Source organism: Corvus hawaiiensis, chromosome 26 (assembly GCF_020740725.1).
Source record: "Corvus hawaiiensis isolate bCorHaw1 chromosome 26, bCorHaw1.pri.cur, whole genome shotgun sequence".
Taxonomy (NCBI): Eukaryota; Metazoa; Chordata; class Aves; order Passeriformes; family Corvidae; genus Corvus; species Corvus hawaiiensis.
In genome coordinates, this window is record NC_063238.1 from 20,978,034 (window position 1) to 20,997,627 (window position 19,594).

At 42.7% G+C, this 19,594-nt stretch overlaps 1 protein-coding gene across 1 annotated transcript; it reads right to left on the bottom strand.

Moving 5' to 3' along the window:
- Positions 1-7,155: 7,155 nt before the first annotated feature.
- GEM (GTP binding protein overexpressed in skeletal muscle) lies at positions 7,156-16,056 on the bottom strand. The gene is made up of 5 exons (XM_048286927.1): positions 15,920-16,056; positions 13,852-14,194; positions 10,730-10,806; positions 10,046-10,250; positions 7,156-8,401 (listed from the first exon to the last, which is right to left on the bottom strand). Exons 2-5 carry the CDS (start codon positions 14,183-14,185, stop codon positions 8,124-8,126), a joined length of 894 nt encoding a protein of 297 aa, XP_048142884.1. The 5' UTR covers positions 14,186-14,194; positions 15,920-16,056; the 3' UTR covers positions 7,156-8,123.
- Between the last annotated feature and the right edge of the window lie 3,538 nt (positions 16,057-19,594).

Genomic DNA, 19,594 nt, shown 5'->3' on the forward strand with positions numbered 1-19,594 from the left:
TGTGGCACTCAGAGAAAATCCTGCTTTCCAGGGCATAGTATTTAAATCTTTATGTGGATCTGAAGCACTCTGGTCATTTGTCTCTCCTGTTTAAATAGAAATTCTCAATCACTACACTGGTGAAATACTGCAGGTAGAAACTGTAAAAGTAGTGGCCTTCAGATGTGGAGCTGAACCATAAATAAGGTTTGTCTGGACCTCTGCCAGCAGCAGGTCTGTAAGTCTTCAGCCAGAGCCCATGTTTCTTACCATCCTCATGTCCCTGCAGAGCAAATGCACTGTGCTCCACATGTGGCTGGCAGGGCTGGAGGTCACCTACTTCTTCCTGAGGAACATGCTTCCCAAAACACAGCAGGCAGTGTTGAGTCCTTCACTGGCATTCAAAATGACATCTTTCCACCACATATGGTAGGAAGGCAGTACTGCTCTCAGTATGAAGAGAGCATGAAGAGATGCATGGTTGTTAAGCAGACTGTCTGTAATTGGATCTGAAGTTAAGGAAGGGACTACAACTAAAATTAAGACATCATCCCTAACACTGAAGTTGCCGTAAGCTCAGAGGGATCTCCTTCCAACCAAATTCTATTCATGAAATTACTTTTTCAGAGAAAATGTGAGTCAGCTAGTGGATCTACATGCTATTATATGGTTTGTAGCTCTTTTTAATTGCTTTCGGTAATCTGGACCACAAGTTATTGAAGAAGTTGCCTTCACAAACTAAATGGAAAATTACAGTTGCACAGAAAGTTTATTTTTCTTCATCCAACATACCTCCACTTCTGAGCAGTTTAGAGAAAAGTCTGTGCTTATTCTCAATAAGATATCTTGTTTCTATGTGTGCCAAAGTGCAGAGCATTTCCAGGCCCTCACCCATGGGAGATAAGAGCACACCTTAAAGGAAGTGGCAGATGGACCAAGTGAAACCATGATGTATTTCCTTCTCATGGGGGAGAATGACATAACTTCTTACTCACAAGCAAAACAACAAATCCTTTTTTGGCACCCAGTGCTTTCTTGATTCAATAAAAAGGATGCTATCTGGTCCTCAGAGCACCATTAGTGTGAGTAACATCAGCCAGACTACTTGCTTGAGCAAAAATCTGCAAGCATATTTGCTGCAGGCATCTGTCTTCCTCCTCTTTGTATGATGCAACCCCAAACACTGGCAGGGGTAACAGAGCTGCCCTTTCCCAACTTGTCACCTCTTTTCAGGTTTCCATATAAGATACTTATCTACAAGAAGGTCTTGGTCTGATAATACTTATGAAGAAAAGTCTTGCTGCACTCAGCATATAGAAGCTGTATCCTGTAACCAAACATATGTATTTAAATCCCTACTTAGGACAAAAGCTGTGCATTATAAATTGGTAATTTTCAAAATATTGCATGAAAGAGATGCTCAATTCATTTAAATGGAGTGTAGTTAACATAAAAACTATTTATGATGATGAAGGATCTCATAAAACCGAGTGAGTAGAAAGATGGCAGGTGAGGAGTCACAGCTCACTGTGGTCTGAATACGGTGTGTAATGGCAGCCAAGCATGTCAACAAACATGGGACTTAGTCTAAAAGTGGACTGAAAGCAGGAAACAAAATTATGTTTTTTCACTTTCTAACAGAGGAAAAAGAATTATGTTTTATCACTCTCTAAAACTTAGCATCTAGAGCAAAATGAACTGCAGCCTCTCTCTCTCTCTTGCAGAGCATTAAAGAAGGAACACTGAAAGGAAACAAACACAGTTAACTGGTTGGAGCAGCTGCCTTAAGGGAAATACTAACAGGTCTTGGACTTTTCAGTGTGAAGAGGAGAAGGCTGAGGAGGAAATGGCAGATAATTTCAGTTTCACAAAGCTAGTGGGGAAAGTGAGTGAAAAAACTGCTGCTCACAAGGTCCCGTAGGTGATACTCTAAACAGCATCTCCTGTTGCTGCTTTGCCCTCTTTTCTCAGAGACAGCACAGAGCTGGAAGAACCACAAGCCCAAAGCAGCAGGGCATTTCTTCTCTCTGGGTCTGTAGACTGTTTTTTGATAATTATCCACAGGCAGTCTGAAGTCCATAAACCAAAGAATATCAATTTGCTTTGCCAAGCTGCACTGGCAACCTCTGTTCCCAGGGCTTCATCAGCTGGACACACCATCCCAGCCACAGCAGAGATGCCAGTGGAGATGCTTCTGTCAAAGTCTATATGCCACACATCCTGGTGGGGCTGGGCAACTTCCGAGTACTACTGCTGGCAAAAATCCTACCATGGGTGCAAAGGGAGCATCCCAGCTCCAGTGGCTTACTTCTGAATGGAGCAAGGCAAGGAGGAGCAAATGCAGCCATTTGTGACACAAGATTACATCAAGAGTAGGAGGAAAACCTTAAAGCACAGAAGTTTGAAAATAAAGTTAAAAAGCAAATAAACTGGCATTGTGGCAGCAAAGCTTGGGGGCATCCCACTGGGCACCACTCAGGGATTCAAGCTGTGTAGAGGGGAATACATCCTGAGCAATGTGAGAGCAAAGCTGTGAATTGTAGAAGTACACATGTTACTGAAAGCCACAGATGGACACACAAATAGTAGCCTGGCCATGCCAAAGTTATTGCAGTCCATTCTGAGCTCAGTGGAAGTTAGACCACTAAGCAATTCAGTGAAACACACACAACATCAGAGCGCGGGTGCAAAGCTCAGCGGAACTGGAGGTCCTTCCTCCAGAGGAGCAGCCACCAAGCTCCCCCTCACCTCTGCATGGGAGGGCTGCCTGTCCAGTGCCTTCCCATTGCTCCCCCTGCCCTCCCACTCTCACCACGCCTCAGGTGGGCAGTGCCAAGTCTGGTTCAGGACATGGCAAGCCTGGGACACCACACTAAGTGCAGAGGGGGAAGGAAGGCTAGTCCCTGCATGCAGTGACTGCAGATGCAGGAGATGAAGTCAGGCATCCTTCAGTGTAGCCATGTGACAGTCTGCATTTTCTCACTAAAAATTCCCACCTGCCTTTCTCCTGTTGGCCCAAAGAGCAGTCAAAGCTCTGCTCTGGGCAATCTGTGTCTAACAGGAGGCTTTTGAGTGCACACATGCAGAGTATCAGAAACAACTCCTATTTAGAAAGTAATTGCATTTTAAAATGAATCATGCATAAATTTCAATACTTGGAGGAAGTGTGTTACACTAATCATTTTGTTAGCAAATTATTAACCATGTTGCAGGTGGCACTGTAAAACAAGCCACACAGAACCTGTGTGCTCTCTTGTAGGTGTGTTGTCCCCACTGTCTGACAGCAGGGAACCTGTTGCAGCAAAATTGCTAAAATCACAAGTAATTTGCACACTGAATTTCAATGGCTCTAGGCAAAAAACCCCGTGACCTTGATGATCTCACATTTATGATTACGGAGGACAAATGCGGAAGTATTTGCAGACCCCTGTGTGACGTGATCACTGAGGGAGGAGTGGGGCTTGCTGCAATATCTATGGGAGACTTCTGGAGTGACAATACCAGGAGGGGTGGGTGGGGAGGTTGTCAGGTTGCACACTAGCAGCATGGGTTCTCTGGTTGTGACATATGGTGGGATTCACCCTTTTTCCTGCAGCCATCCCTACCCTGCATTGCATCCCTATATCTGGCCCGTGGTCCCTCCTGGAAGCGATGTCAGAAACAAGGCTTCTTCACACCTCTCTGGAGCATAATGAAGAGAATAACACAGTGTTCCCTTTTTTTTAACTGCAGGGGGTTACATTTAGAGACTTAGAAGTTACTCTATAAACTTCCCACAGAGCCTGCCACCTTTAAAAGTGCTGGTGGTGTATGACCAACAATGTGACATTTTAGCAAGATTTTAACACAAGATGCCATGTGTGTCTTGGGTACTACTGCAAACCTACTGTTGCATGGGTCCTACAAGTGAAAAAACACAAAAGAGTGTTTTGTCTGGCCCTCTCTGTCCTGTGCTACCACACTGAACCAGAACTGGTGGGGACTGCAGGCAAGACAGACAGGTCTCATTAAATATTATTTAACACACCTGGAAGTCGTACCTGATAAAAGCTACACCTCAGCCCACAGCATTTGCCTTCCTAACTGAGCAATGAGATAGTCCAGGAAAGAGAGCCAGAGGAGGACCAGCCCCACATCTCGCACCGGCATTTATCTCCTGTGCTTGTGAGGCAGACACAGGAATGATTTGCATGTTGCATTCAGCTCTACAGTCTTCAGAGGTGTTGCAAGAAATGAGTTGAAGGGTTCACTTTTTGAGATTCAATAGTTTATTAGTCCAGGGATTTCATCAGTACATAGTCTCTTCTCTGGGTGCCACAGTTTCTCTAAAAAGCCTTACCAGGGAGAAAGAAGAGCTGTAGCAGATTGTAGACACAGAGCTCACCTGCTTCCTTCCTCTGCAGCAGCCTTCTGTAGATCCCGTTATCATCACCAGCACTGCTGCTGTCAGGAGCCCTTTCTCCCATTTGTATCTGAACCCCAAACAGCCCAAGACAGAGAACTCAGGTCTTTAAAGCTTTCCAAGGGGTTGATATTGAAAGGCTTGAAAGGATGTGAGGGTCAAATCCACAGTACATCCATTGATTTTATTGAAAATATCTTTGTTTTACTTGACTAAATTTTATCAATAATTCTCCCAAATCCAAAATCCTGTAGCACCATGCAAATCCACATAGTGCCATAATAACCAATGAGTGTGTTTTCTTCCAAAGCATAAGTAAACTTTTCTTCATGCAGTTCATCTGTCACTGTTAAAGATTACAGAGCTGGACATGCTCTGTAATTCCTCTTACAAATCTGATCTATCGTCTTGAAGAGAGCTTTTTATAACAGCTATTACACTATAACTGGCATTTTGTGTGTTCTTAGACTTCTTTTTTCTGTATTTATTTTATTTTATTTGGACACTGTGAGTTTTGCTCTTTTGGCCTTGGTGCACTCAGTGCTGTGACTCACGTATTCCACAGCCACTGCCAGATCTCCGGGTCCAGCATTATAATTATCACATTAGGATCTGTCATTGTAGCCCTGACTTAATAAATAGCAGAACAGTGATTAGAATCGCTGATTGATCCATTCCACGGTTTTGGACACTCACATCTGAGATGAACAGAGGGAGTGTTAAAGATATTAAAGACTTGAAATGTCAGTATTCCAGATTAAATTAGTATTAATCAGTCATTCCAGGTACAGTAGCTTCTATATATAGTAAGAATTGCTGTATTTGGTAATCTGGTGATGATCAACTAAAACCATGACTCAAATTAATCTCATGTGCTGCAAGGGAAAGCCCCAGCCTTTCCTCCATGCCCAGCTTGCTGGAGCCATTAAAATCAGAGCAGATTATTTGGGTTCCTTCAGGTGAAATTCACAGTGCTGTTCAGGAGAGCATGTCAGGCACTGCAGTCCCAGGTGGACATTCAATCCACAGGACCAGACTAGACCAGGTTCAACACAAGAAAAGCCCTGAAACGTGCAAAGTATAAATGCTCAGCACCAGCTCTCTCACTCCACATCCCCAGGTCAGAAGTAACACACCCTGATGGTGTCTGAGCTACAGCTCCACGGAGGGGATGCTGCTGTTTGTGGATTTTCACCCTCCAGCTTCCCCATGCTCTGCCTGAAAACTTAGGGCAAGCGTGGAGCCTGCAGGTGAACCAAAAGGGCCAGTGAGAGATTGACTGGGACTGTAAGGTGGAAGCATATATTTAAATTGGTTTTGTCCAAAGGCAGTACTATGCTGTTCAGAGACCAGCAGCAGCCCCAGAAGATAGAATTGCAGTGATGTCTGCTTGCTGTGAACAGGAAAAGTCAAGTGGCACGCCATGCCCACTGCACAGGTCCTTGTGGCAGCTTGTGACATCTCGGGGGAATGGGCCCACCTCACTGGTTTTTTTTCTTTGAAAAACCATAAGTTTTAGAAAGAAATTTTGTTATCCTGGAAGGAGTGGAAGGAGATAAGCAAGGATATGAAAATTTACTAGGCAAATCCAAATTTTTTATCATACGTTCTATGTATCCAGTGATGCTATGAACATGGATGGCTTTTATTCCTAAGGGCTGTATGATCAACATGGACATTTTATATTTCTTCAAAACCTGCTTGGTTGAGATTTGTAGCTTGACAGATATAGAGTAGACTAAGGAAACGTGCTGGTTGCATAGAGCTATACTTTCAGTTCATAAATATAATCTTAAAAATTACTTTAATTTGTGCAATTTTGTTTTCATTTTTGAATGGGGCAAATGTTCCGACAGTTTAAAAGTTCTGAAAACTAAATTCTCTAGACTGCTCTGGGTTGACATTAGGTTGTGTGCTGATAGCTCAAAAGCATTCATCCAAAATCCAGCAACATCGATCTTGTCTGTGCTTGTCTTTTTTCTGTTCTCGTCAATACTTTATTCTAGATAAATACTTTATTCTAGATCATTAAGATCTCCTTCCAGGGAGATCTTAATGCCAAACAAGCATTGAGTCATTCTGCAATGTGATGCTTTACCCCTAGAGAACTGCTAGAAGTCAGCCCCTCAGCAGAGGAGATTGTGGGCAGACACTGACCCTGTTCCCTCCTTTCCAGCGCATGGAAACTGTGGTGCATGAAAACTGTGCAGCCCAAAATGGGGACTCCAACTTTCACCTTATTAGTGTTGCATCTTTTTGCCTTCATCATCTGGGAAGACGAGCTGCCAGGCTGGAGATTTGGCTTTTCTGAGTCATATGTGGGCAAAAATGTAATGACTGTACCTCTGACCAGCACAGTCAAGAGGAAAATAGTACAATTATGCCCAACAGTAAGTGTGGATTAGGGCACACCATGTCAGCTACCTGCTTTCTGTCCCTGAATGTATGATTTCACTTCTCTTCATCTCCAAAATTGGGGTAACAGTGCTCATCTACATTTCTAAAGTGTTTCGAGGCTAAAGGCCAAACACCTTTACTAGGAGTGATTTATTTTTAACTCTCTCACCACCCCATTTGTATATGTGAAGGATGCTGTGCTCTCATATCTTTGAGGCTCCTGGTGCTTCCTGCCTTGAGATCCTAGGTTTCTATGCAGCCTGTGTTCAGAGATGTAAGGAATCCTCACTGTACTTTCCAAGCAGCAAACTTGCCCAGCATGCGCAATCTTTTCTCTCCTTGAAAACATTCTTAGGAATTTCCTACTGAGACTCAAAGGCAGTCATATATTTTATTTATTTTATTACAAGGCATGTAAGTAAAAACTTGCATATCTGAAAAAAAGATATTAGATAGAAAATGGTAATAAAATTAACATTATTATCTTAAGAAAATTGGTAATAAATACATTTCCCCTCGACATTAAAATGCTTGTTATTTTGCACAAAAATAAATACAGCATAGCTCTGGCATAGAGAAAGGCCAAGGATGGATACAAGAAGTCCATGTGGTGTCATAAAAAAGCTCAGGTGATTTTTAAAGGTTTGGCAGCCTGCACTTGATGCACTTTGATACAACTTGCACTTTAATTTTAATTTCACTATGATTTTTAAACAGTCCCATAATATGAAAAGATGAGAGGAAAATTTGTTTGACTATAAGATTTTTCCTTTAAATATTTTCAAAGTAAGAGATGTGTAAACTCACTGAAACTAATCCGCAAAATAAAGAAAAAATACCAAACAGGTGTCTTTGTGGTTATTTTACAAAAATGCATTTTTTTTCAGCTGTGGGTGCTCAAGCCTGACCAGCCAACTGACACAGGACCAATCTCCAGTCATTTCCTCAATTCTTTACAGTTTTAAAAAAGAAATATTAATAACAAGGAGAAATGCGGAGACAGTAGTATTCACTTCCCAAGTCACGGCATTTGAGGTTCTTACACTATTATCCAAAGGTGAGAAGAGAAAGAACAGGTGTATTCCAGAACAGTTCCCAGCATAATTTTGGGTCATTCTGGTCTATACTTTTCTTTTAAAACTACTGACAAAAAAAAAAAAAAAAAAAAAAAGAGGAAGAGAGACATTTCCATGCACTGTGCTGTTCTTATGCCAGCACATATCACAAGCACAACTGTGAACCTAAGTCACTGATAGCCCAATCTAATATAGATTGATTGATTGTCCCATGACAAAGTTAGATAATGTCCACAAAATGCCACAAGCTCTGGCAGAGTCCAGTGTTCCTAAAGTACTGATAGGTCATGGCAAGACTTGGACTTGAGTTTGAAGGCCATGTTCTTGTTGTTCTTGGCAACTATTTTGCCCCAGAACCGCCTGGCTTTCTTGGGGATGCTCTCTCTCCGTTTCTGTAGTGCCAGTCGCTTCTCGTTCTTTTCCTTGCTGTCCCTCCGGAGCCGGACTTGCCGCACGATGCCTTCGAACAGCTCTTTCACGTTGTGCTGCACAGCTGCTGAGGTCTCAATGAACTTGCAGTCAAACACGACGGCACAGGCTCGCCCCTCTGCAAAATTGCAAGGTGGACACATTACATGGGGTCCCAAGCACCAGGGAGAAGGGAAGAAGAGACAAGCTGCCATGTGCAGGGGAGTCAGAGCCACCGGGGAATTCCTCAAGCCTAATGTAGGCACAGATAAGTCTTTAATTACCTGATGCTGCCTGCTAGCCCATGATCCATCTGCTCTGTGTCACAGCCCCTTTCCAGAGGTGGGGGGGGGGGGGGGGGGGCGTTAATTCTCTCCCAGTAAAGCCCAGCCCACGCTGCTGGCTGCAAAGGTAGCATGGAATGACAGACTTGAGCTGAGACACTGAAGGCTGGGAGGCCAGCAATGCCTCAGTACCACCTGGCCATCTTCGATGCAGACTCCCTCAAGGTGCACTGAAAGGTGATAATGGCCCTCTCCAGGCATACAGCACAGCACTGGAAGCAGGGCACATTCCTCCTTCATGGGCCATGGGTGTAAACCAGAGCCTTGGAACTGTAGTAATTTCAGTGAGAACAGACATATGTACAAAACCCTTAATAAAGGCAGAACTGTGTCTATGGCTTTAGGGGTACATCTGAAACCACAGTTCTTACCCCAAATTACATGAGCCTAAGCTAAACCTGACAGGTGTCTTTCACACACAAGCCAATTTATTGTCTTCTGGCTTGCTGTGAATTCATTGCCAGGGCCACTACAGTGACATGAATTCACCTGCCATCTTCCTAAAGAACTTTCAAGCTGGGCAAAGAGGAATGAGAAGGCAACCCTGGGCTCCCTGTGAGCCCCTCAGTTCAAGCCCTTCACTTGGGGCAACTGCAACAGGAGCCAGAGGAACTGTGCACATCCACAGAGAAAGGAAGAAAAAGTCTAGCTCAGCTGGGGAACAGAAGAGCAGAACAGCTGCAGAGAGAAGGAAATGCTGAGCAGAAGAACCCATGTTTCTAATGGGCCAAGATAAGAACATCAAATGCACTGCTATGTGTTATGGTGTGTCACCTCAGCCTTAGGGAAGGCTCTCCAAGAAGAGATTTTACTGATTGAGGATGTTGAGAGCCAGCAACAATGTTCCCAACAGTCTCCCCATTCCTATTTATGGGCTTAGTGGTTATTGATTTGTGTGTAGCCAAGGGAAGGCTGATTTAGCATCCCAAAGCAAGGCAGTAAGGAGACCTCTTCTGAAAGGCTGCACAGTTCCTGCCCAGACTAGCAAAATAAAGACTGAGAGGGAATTTTAATTCATCAGGGAGGACAGAAAACTGGTTATAAAGAAGAGAATTTTTGGCAGCAGAATAAAGGGGGATAAACTCGTTATGCGTAAATATGCATTGGGAATCCAAAGTGTTTTCAGCTACCAGAGAAATAACATCTTGCAGTGGTCTTACACTAGGAGCCGGAAGGGAAGAAATCCCATTTATGATGGTACTTAATAAATACAGAAATGGGATTATCTGACATATAACAGTATTACCAAGGAAGGCTTAAGGACCTGGCAGACCCTTCCCAGTACTCTGCCCTCTGTTCCAGTCCTCTGTTGTTTTACTGCTCTTTTATTGCCCAGTCCTAATCACAACGTACTCCCTCAGCCAGAGCACTGCAGTTTGTCCAAAAGCTACTAATGACTTTTAATGCTTATGTTGGGTTTATGCTCATCATTTCCTTACCTGCCACTGACACTTCACGGCACCTGACAAGGTCACTTTTGTTGCCAACCAAAATAATGGGGATATCTTCTTTCTGGCGTGCCCTGCGGAGCTGTATTCTGAGTTCAGAGGCCTTCTCAAAGCTTGCTCGGTCTGTGATGGAGTAGACAATCAAGTAGGCATCTCCCACTTGCATGCAGTGGTCTCGAATCCATTCTCCCTCACGCTGTTCAAATTAAATGGTAAGACATCATTATGCCCGGAGCAGGTTTTACTTAGAAAGTAAAACATTAGAGAATCCAAATGCATTCCTGCTGTAAACTGTAATGGGTATGGTTTGAATCACAGTTATACTACAAGTAATTCCAATGTGGTGATGGTATGAATACTTCACCACAAAGGAGGGCAAAAACTCACCCAGATAATTTATTGTGCTGGCTTTAGGCTGGAATGAACATGGTCTGGGGAGAAAGCTTGAATGTTTTGTTTTATCATTAAAAAGTGAGGACTTGCACTTCTCAGGCTCACAGTGCAGAGCCATTAGGCATGCTTGCCTTGATGTGGGGTAGGGTTAATTCTATATCTTCCCTGATTCTGCCGTACGGAAAACACCTATTTTCTTTCCTAAAGGAAACTTACTTTTTATATTAGCAGTTATTCATATACACTTTCCTGTCAGCATTTGATGAAAACAAATTTAAGTACCTTATTATCCCACATGTCGAGCAGTATAACAGTTGCACTTTCCCCATCCACCATCAGGGTTCTTTCATACGTGTCTTCTGGAAAGAAAAGCAGAAATGTTGGTAATATATTATTTTGTGTCATCATGTACGCTACAAAAATCCAAGTTGTTGAATGTGGGTGATTTGTTCACAGAGTTATTGAGTCAAATTTTAGGGCAGCTCACATCTAGTTCTTTCCTCATTTCCATCAGCACTGAACCTGCACTCTGTTCGTTATTGGTTGCCTTACTTTCCATGATAGATGAAGGATGCTGAAAGATCAGGAAACAAAGTATTCATTATTTTGGCCGACACTCTCTTTATCTTATGTGGGAGAGAGAAAATAGAACCAGTGGAAGAAATAACCAAAGGCTGAACATTTGCCCCATGGGAGCAGCAGAATCCAGCAAGGCTGAGTAATGGAAAATATTTGCTTTCACTTTAGGATGGACAATTTACGGGTGAACAGTCACTGCTGCTGAGAGCAATACAGAGAACAGCCTACCAAGTGAGGAAGACAGGGTGTTGTGGGACAACAGCTGTTGAGTTTGAGAGAGACTGAAACTTCTGTTGCGCACTAGTTTCTCTCCCATTACACAGTTTCCCACATCACTTTTGATGTTAAATAGCAGAAAAATGAAAAAAACACAGAAGGTCTGTTATTTTGTACTGCAGCCGTAAAAATTCATACCTGGATTATAAATGCCATGCAGCAAAATTCTGCCTAGATCTAAGGGGGCTGTTGCCACTCTGAATTTTGATCAACCCTTGCTGTGAAATCTCAGTCTAGCTTCTGCTTCAAATACCAATCTTTCTTCTTTTCCCCAAAGCTGGGGACATTTGGATGAGCAATAAGGGGTTTGGACCTGTTTCTAATCTTGCACTAGTGGTCAGTGAAAAAAAAGCTCTTCTTTGGATAGTGCAGCATTTAAAGGATCTGTCCCAACCATGCTTGAAGATAGGGCTGTGTCTAACCTGTGCCTCATAAGACTTCTGCTCAGCACTGATGAAGTGAACTTTCCCCTAAATAGTAATCAGAGCCTTTCCTCAAAGCTAGGAGTCTACATCCCAGCAAAAATATGAGCCAAAAATATTACACATGTAAAATAAAGTCAAATGGAGCCCATGCTTAAAATGTCAAGACTAAAAAGACAGAGCTAACTCTAGGAGCAGTTTCCCTTGAGGTCCCAAGAGTATGAGACTTGTGTTCATAAGTTAGCTTCAACTTACAGTCAGTAGCAAAGCTTCTCCATAAAAGCAGCTGTACTCCTCTGCAAGTTGGCTACCCTGAAACTATCCTCTCATGTAATAAAATTTCCAGTGTGTAGGATGAAGCTCCAGTTTGTAAAGCTAAAGAAAATAGTTTCTTCGAGTGACTGAGCATCTGTGTGAGAACAAGCTCCATGCACACCAGAGGACAACATCCAGAAGACTCCTTCTGCACTGCACTACATATAGAGAAGCTACAAATGCATAATCACACTCCTTGAAAATACTATGCCTAAATAGTCATATTCAGCACTGATGTGCACCTTGGTCAGTCCTAAGGAACTTCCGTAGAATATAAAACACAAGCGCTTAGTTCATTTCATGCTTTTTTCAAAGCTGACACTAAAAAAGGAGAAAAATAACAACAGCAAGACTTCCAATTACCTCTGCAGAGCTGGCCTTGAAAATCTGTCACTGCTATACTCCAAGCAATGCTGCTGGAAGTGTGATGGAAAGAGGAAACCACATGGCTTCACATGAAGGAAAAGAAAACTGCCTGACAGAGATGTGCAAAGCAAATCAGCTGCACTTTCTGATGGCTTGTCCAAGGATCCTACTCTACTTCACTCGTTTAGCACTAGGAAAACTTTTATCAGAGATACTCCAGGCTGAGGAGCTGTTAGAACTATGGAAAAAGTTGATGACAGAAGCTGAAGGCAGAGCACATCTAAATCAGTGAAATCCCCTAAAGGCACAAATCTCTGTGTCCCCCTGAGACAGCAAGCAAGGAAAATGTGGGTCCAACCTTCCTGGTACTGGGCTTTTTAAAATCCTGGGCAAAACTTCCCCTAACTGCAGAGTTAGAGGCCTATGCCGCAGAGAAGGTTGGAAGAGAAGCCCAGAAATTCTCTGTCGTAGCACTGCCACCATCACACCAAGGAAATATAGGCAGGAGACAGAAGGGATATGGGAGAGACAAAGAAAGTCCTGCATACTGACAAATGCAGGCAGCAAACTGCATGTCCCCTGAAAGCAACAGCATCCTTAGAGACACAGCAGATTTCTGTGGCAGCACAACCCTTCCACATCAACATCTTGCACACAACACAGCTCAGGAATTGGTGCCACACCTTCTGCGTGATCTGATCTTTGGGATTAAAGAACACTTTGCAATCTTAGACAAAGCAGGAGAGGATATCAAGGGGGAAGCTACAGCTTGTGCCTTTCCCCCCGATGGGCAACAGGAATTTTCCTACTCTGTTGAAGGACCTTTATCTTTTTTCCTCCTGAAGGAGCCCATACTGTGCAAGTAACATGAAACAAGGTTTTTACTCAAAATTATATATGTTTCACTCAAACTCCATCCAGCCTGCACTAAGGCAGTGTGTTCATACAGAAAGGCTGAGATGACTTCTAATGGCAAATATTTTGGAGGCGACTTTTTCCTTACATATCATTTTAAAGTATTTAATTCTTGTAAATCATGAGGACCTTCAGTTGTTTTCTCTCCCACAAGTAAAGCTGGAGTCAGCCCTGTGGTGCCAGTGGTGACACAAATGTTGGACCAGCATGAAAGCTGAAGCAGACTCTTGTATTGCATCATCACAGGCAGGAATGAGGCAGTTTCCAACAGGTATTTTGGAATGAAATAGCATGGGAATCTGAATTGCTCTCTTTCAGTGGCTTTCAATCATTGTTGGAGAGTATCTTACTCATCTTATTTTGCTTTTGTGCTCTCTTAAAAGCAGTGCTTGAGTTCAATCAATCAGTTTTGATGACCAGACCCAAACGCTTGCTACTCTGGTTTACATTAAATGGCCTCTTTCTGTGGCAATTACTACAGGCAGAGCTGACTGCAAGTGAACACCAACACCCCAGGACATAATTACCTACCTCCCAGCACCTCACAGTCACTGTCAATGCTGTCGTGCACCCCTGCAAAGATGTTGGCTAGCGAGGACTTCCCTACTCCTTGCTCCCCGATCAGCACCACCCGGTAGCAGCTGCTGCCAGACTCGGAGGAGATGACAGAGTCGGATGACTCTGAGGACCAGCTCCTTCTGTAATATTCATCAGGACTGATGGTGTATCGTTTCTGTGGGTTGTACTCATTGGAGTCTTTCTGGACCAGCAGATTCTTTCCATCAGCAGGGATGCTCCATCGCTGCTGCTGCTGGTGCAGACTGCTGTTGTGGGTGCGACGCATGGTAACGTTGTTGAGAGTCATTTTTAACCCCTAGTGAGAAATAGGGAAATCACAAATGTTATCCACAAAATATTTAGAAATGCTTTCTTACTAGCTGCAAGGCAGCACATCATGCTCCTCTGTAGGGACCTAATATGTGAGAAAAAAAAAAAAATTAACGTTTCTGCACTCTTTTGTACTTGGTGGTACACAAAGAAATATTTCTCATTAGTAAGACTTATCCCATCTACTAGGGATAATACCGCCCTCACATGCTAAATCCTATCTTATTTAGCCTTTACAAGCTCAGGGCTGTGCTAGGTGCAGCCCAGTCCCGGAAAGAGGGAGACATTGCTGTGTCCCAGGAAAAGGAAGCGACAGTACTCACCACACCTGTCCCGTCCTGCACAGCAGCCTCAGCCCTGCCGAGAGACTGCCTGTGCTACAGGCAATGTTCACCATCTTTTGGCTTGACTGGGGACAAGCAGAGGCACTGTTCTCAGCTGCCTCCAACTGCCAGTGCAGCTGGATGTGCAGCATCTTTCTCATTGTCTCAGTTAAGAGTTGAAACTCTTGGGAAAGCAATAAGGCATCACTCACTGCAGTCTTAGACAACCCTGGTACAAAATGTTATGCAAGAAAGTCTTGCTGTGATGGGGTGGATTTGGGTCTGGTCTTGTCTGTGGTCAGGTAAACAAAGAATGGTTCTGCCTCAGACAGTGACTTTTTGGCTGGAAAGAGGGAGGACATTGTGAAGTCCAACAGCTTTCCTAAGGAGGTACAGGTTATAGCTTCTACAGGAGACATCACTGGGAGAAAAAGCTCATTAATTTATAGATATTAAATCAATAACTTCATTACTGCACAATTAATTAGATAGATTCACTCTTCTTACATAAGCATGGCTCTTAATTACATTTTACTCAGCAAACTCTATTTTGCCTTGCTTGGAGGCAGAGAACAGTGATGTCATTCTCACAGGCCAACAGCTACCATTTTTAGGAAAGTTACTTTGATGCATTCCAGCTCCTAAAGTGACCGTTATTTAGACATTTTTCTTTTTTGCCCTATATCTGATGTTTCTTGGCTCTTGCCTCCGTATCAGTAAATAGGGTATTTGCCCATAAAATTCAGCCAACCACTTTCAAAGCTCAGTAATAGGTGGTGAACAATAAAGAGTACAGTAGAAAAACACATATGAATTGTTATTCTTCCTTATAAAAAACTGTCTGAAAACCTCTGTGAGTAAATGCCCAGCAGGACATTGGACAAATATATAGAAAAAGCACTGTGTGAACTTACTGCAGCATACATAATATTTTCTCTGTGATGTGCAGTACTTTGGGGCAAAATGAGATCATTTGCATGGTCCTAGTCACAGTAACTTTGTCATCTACAAATACATCTAAAGAAGAAATCATGCACTAAGCAAAGGCTGCTTCACAAGCAAAATTAAATATTTACTGTGGTTGAATTTTAAAATGCACTTTTTCCTTGCAGTACCCATTGAAAAGACCAGATGAAAAAAGCCAGCTCTGATTCAGTCAGAGAGTAACTCACAACCTGCAACAAGCAGTCACTCACAAAGCCATAATAAACACAAACATTTTACAATTTAGCCTCTAACAAATTGTCATCCTTCATTAAACAAAGACAAACAAGTCCCTGTCACACACGGCACTCCAGGTTCAAGCTGCTTTTGATACCCCATACTGCATTTAGCTACCCAGTTCTCTAGCACCTCCAGTAAAAGACTGGGTCCAAATCCACTCTTACTTGTGCCAGGCTCCTGCAGCCAGTCCAGTCCTTTGCTCCCCCTGCCCTTCTCTCTTGGTGGGCTGTGACACACTGAGAAGCTCTGCTGAAGTAAATCCTCTCCTGCTTTGGGGCTGCCTCTTTAATTCTTTCTCAGCAAACCTGGTTTATATTAAGCCCATCCTGATCAGAGACAGGGCTTTTCCGTGACGTGGCTGGCCTTTCCATGCAACAGCCAGCCCCCAGCTGGGAGGAAGCAGACATGCAGAAGAGAAAAAACTTGCAAACAATCTCAAAAGACTTACTCAAAATCATATGATTGTTTTAATGTTGCCAGTAAAATAAACACTTTTGGTTCTTGCGTGATGAAAACAGGAAAGTGGAACAAAAATAAATAATACATGACATTTAGCCTCAGACAGCTTTTAATTCAAATGTTATCAAAATTAATGATGATTTTAAAATTACTTAAGTTTATTTAATGCATGAAATTCTGTAAATGTATTATGTATCTGTTCTCTGTCTGCAAAACACACTTAACCCCCTGCTGGACAAAACATTTCTCTGGAATAAAATATGTGAATGTTATTTTGAAATTTTCTTAGAAGTAGGAATATTATTCTAGGGGCTTTGTTGGGGTTTTGTTTGTTTCTTTGTTTCTAAAGCTCTAATATTTACAAACCTGTTATTTTCTGTCAGCCTCCAAGTGGCTCTACCCAGTCTCCTGAACTGCATAACCAGATCTCCCTCACTTCTGATTCAATATTTTGCTACCAAGGGCTTGAAAAGACATCCAACTATGAATTCAGCGTTACTACAGCTGGATGTTGGCAAAGATGCATCAGAACATACAAAGTCTGCACGAAGTCACCCAGTGTTAATGCTGTGCACGGGAGCAATCACTATATAGTGTACATGCCACACGCCCAGGGTCTGGTCCTTAAATTTTTATAGCCTCATAGCTGATTGGCAGAAGAAATTTTGCCACAAAGAAAAAAAATACAAACCTGTGGAAATTGTAACAACATATTTCTTCATTTAAAAAGGAAGAATAAGAAACTATGACAGAACTACCTGCCAGGGATACCACAACTTTTATGTAAGCATACATAAACTCTGTACAGTCAGCTCCCAATTATCCAGACTCTGGATTAAATATAATGAGGTCCTACATCTTTCTTTTATATTTACATATTTACATTTTATATTTACATTTATATTTACAACCTCCTAGTCTCTGAATCTAATAGGACTAGTTCTTATCCTAGAAATTCTGAACAACTTTGGTTTTAAACAGGGGAAAGAATTTTTTCCATGCTACAGGCAAGCAAATCTTTAACTGACAATGTACCTTTATTGAAGGGAACACTGATATGCAGAAAACATCTCTCACTAATGTTACAATTGAAATTTCCTTGCTTTTTTTCCTCTTTGACTTTATTGCATTCCTGTGTCTTTTGTGAGGATTTTCAGGGACCTCCTGAGCCGTTCTCAAGTTTTAAAAGCCAGGAGCTTTTCACAAAGTAATAGGCACTTATCAATGTACATGGGAATTATGCAGCTCTACCAAGGGTAGAATTGAGCAAAAATATGCCCTGATTTTTCTTCACCTGTGTTTCAGTGCTTGGCAGCAGCTAAACTGGTCCCGGGTCCTGCATTTTCACCTCACCTGTCTCTTACACATCAGTCTCTGGGCCTCTGCTGCTGAGTGATAATCCCAAAGAGCACAAAGTGCCACGTCCCTCTGTGTAGGATGTACAGAGGGGCTTGTAGTACTTACTGCACAAAATGTAACTACATGTCTCTCTGGGAAGGTTTGTGGCATGGACAGAACGTTGCAAAACTACTTTTCCTGTTGGCATTCTCAACTGAAGTTGCTCATTTTTTTTGAAACATGCTGGAAACCATGAAGGTGAGTGGTTGGTTGGAGTACTATGCTCTGCACCTCAGGTTTGCTTAGCTCTCTATAAGTTGTCTGTAATTTGTCACCGCTGAGAAAAAAAGCAAAACCTGTCCACTGCAGGACTGGAGAGATTTATGGCCAGAGCGATTTCAGCAGAACTGCAGGCTCTAATGTCTCACCCAAATGTTTAACATATATCATGGCAGAAAGTGCAGACAGAAGAAATAAACCAAAGTCAGAAAAGCCTTTGTGTTTAGTTATAGTTACTGTTAGATTAGGAATTGCTAGACATCATCTTTCATATCCTCTTTGTAAAATTCAAGGCAGACAAAGAAAACACATCTCTCCAGAACTGCACAATATATCTCTTCCATAAAGCCATCCAGAAGGGTTGTTCCAAACATGGCATGAAGCACTTGTACTTGGGGAACTTGCACATGTGTTTTGCTTTGTACTTTGCTTTGTCTCTTCTGAGCCTACTCTGGTTTTCCAACTGGACAATTAACTCTCCAGGTCCCATTCTGCACTACACATCCACAGGATGGAGCACTGCTGTTCCTCAGGGAATGCCATCAGCACTCATAAACTTCACTCACTCTATCTGTGGGAGAAAAACTTTCTTACTTGTTTTTAAGCTGGGGAGAGATGCAGCCTTTTTAGCCTCCAGGTACTTACTTACAAGGGATAACAGCAGGTTGATTATTGAAATATATTAACTGAGTCCTTCTCAGGGACAAAAACAATCCCATAGGTTGATGGAGACTGGTGCAATCCTGGTTTGTTCAGGCCTTTTGCACTTTTTGCTGGTCAACGCTTCTGCAAGTCTTGTGCCTGCCCAAGACACAGGCACGAGAAGAGACAAACCATAAGGCCAGTGCTGTCGCAAAGCACACGAGTGCTTGAACATAACTGCCTGGTGCAATATTAAAATTCAGAGGCATTGTTTTTCATCCTTCTCATCCACTCTCTGTTTCATTAATCACATCTTAAAGGAATTCTCCCTGCAGCCAGGATGAAGTAAACATCGCAGAGTAACAGCTCTGCAATCCTTCCTTAGCCAATTACAATTAGACCAGGTGATGCTCAGAGCAATTAGGCAGAAATTTTCCATTGGATATAAAAGCAGGGCTTTTTAGCTGACACCTAATTAGCCAGTTTGTATTTATGTATATGATGGCAAAAGTAGTTCCTTAAACCACCTGGCAAAGGGTTGTCCATAGAGAGGACATAAATTGTCTTGGAGTGGGAGGGAAATTCAAGGGAGGAAAAAATAAAAAAGCAGGAAAACAGAATTCAAATTTCTTTCAATGAAAACTGAATGCAGCATGTCTGAAAGTGCAATTTCTCCCTATACATTCAGCAGAGGAGTTCACCTTCATTTCTCCACTCAGAAGACCTGACTTAGTAGACTTTGTTCCCAACACTGAGTTGCCTGCACAGGCAATGAATGAGGTCTGCCTGCCTTACTCTCCTCCAGACCGTTGTGGCATTTCACATTTTGCTCTGCTTCTCACATCTGGCAGTGCTGGCAGGCCCCTGGCTATTCTCAGCCCTACCAACAACAGCAGCTATGGACAGAAATTAATTTGGGTGCTGGGCTGGATAGTGCCGGACACACTGGGGGTGCCCACAGTAACTGCATGCCCTAGGGAAGCTGCTCCATTGTCACCATTCATTCCTAATACACAAAGAGCCACAGGCAGCTTGGTGAACAAATGTAGAACAAAAGGCAAAAATAGATGTGGGATAAAGCAGCTTTGGGCCCACAGCAATGGGGCCATTATATTGTTTAC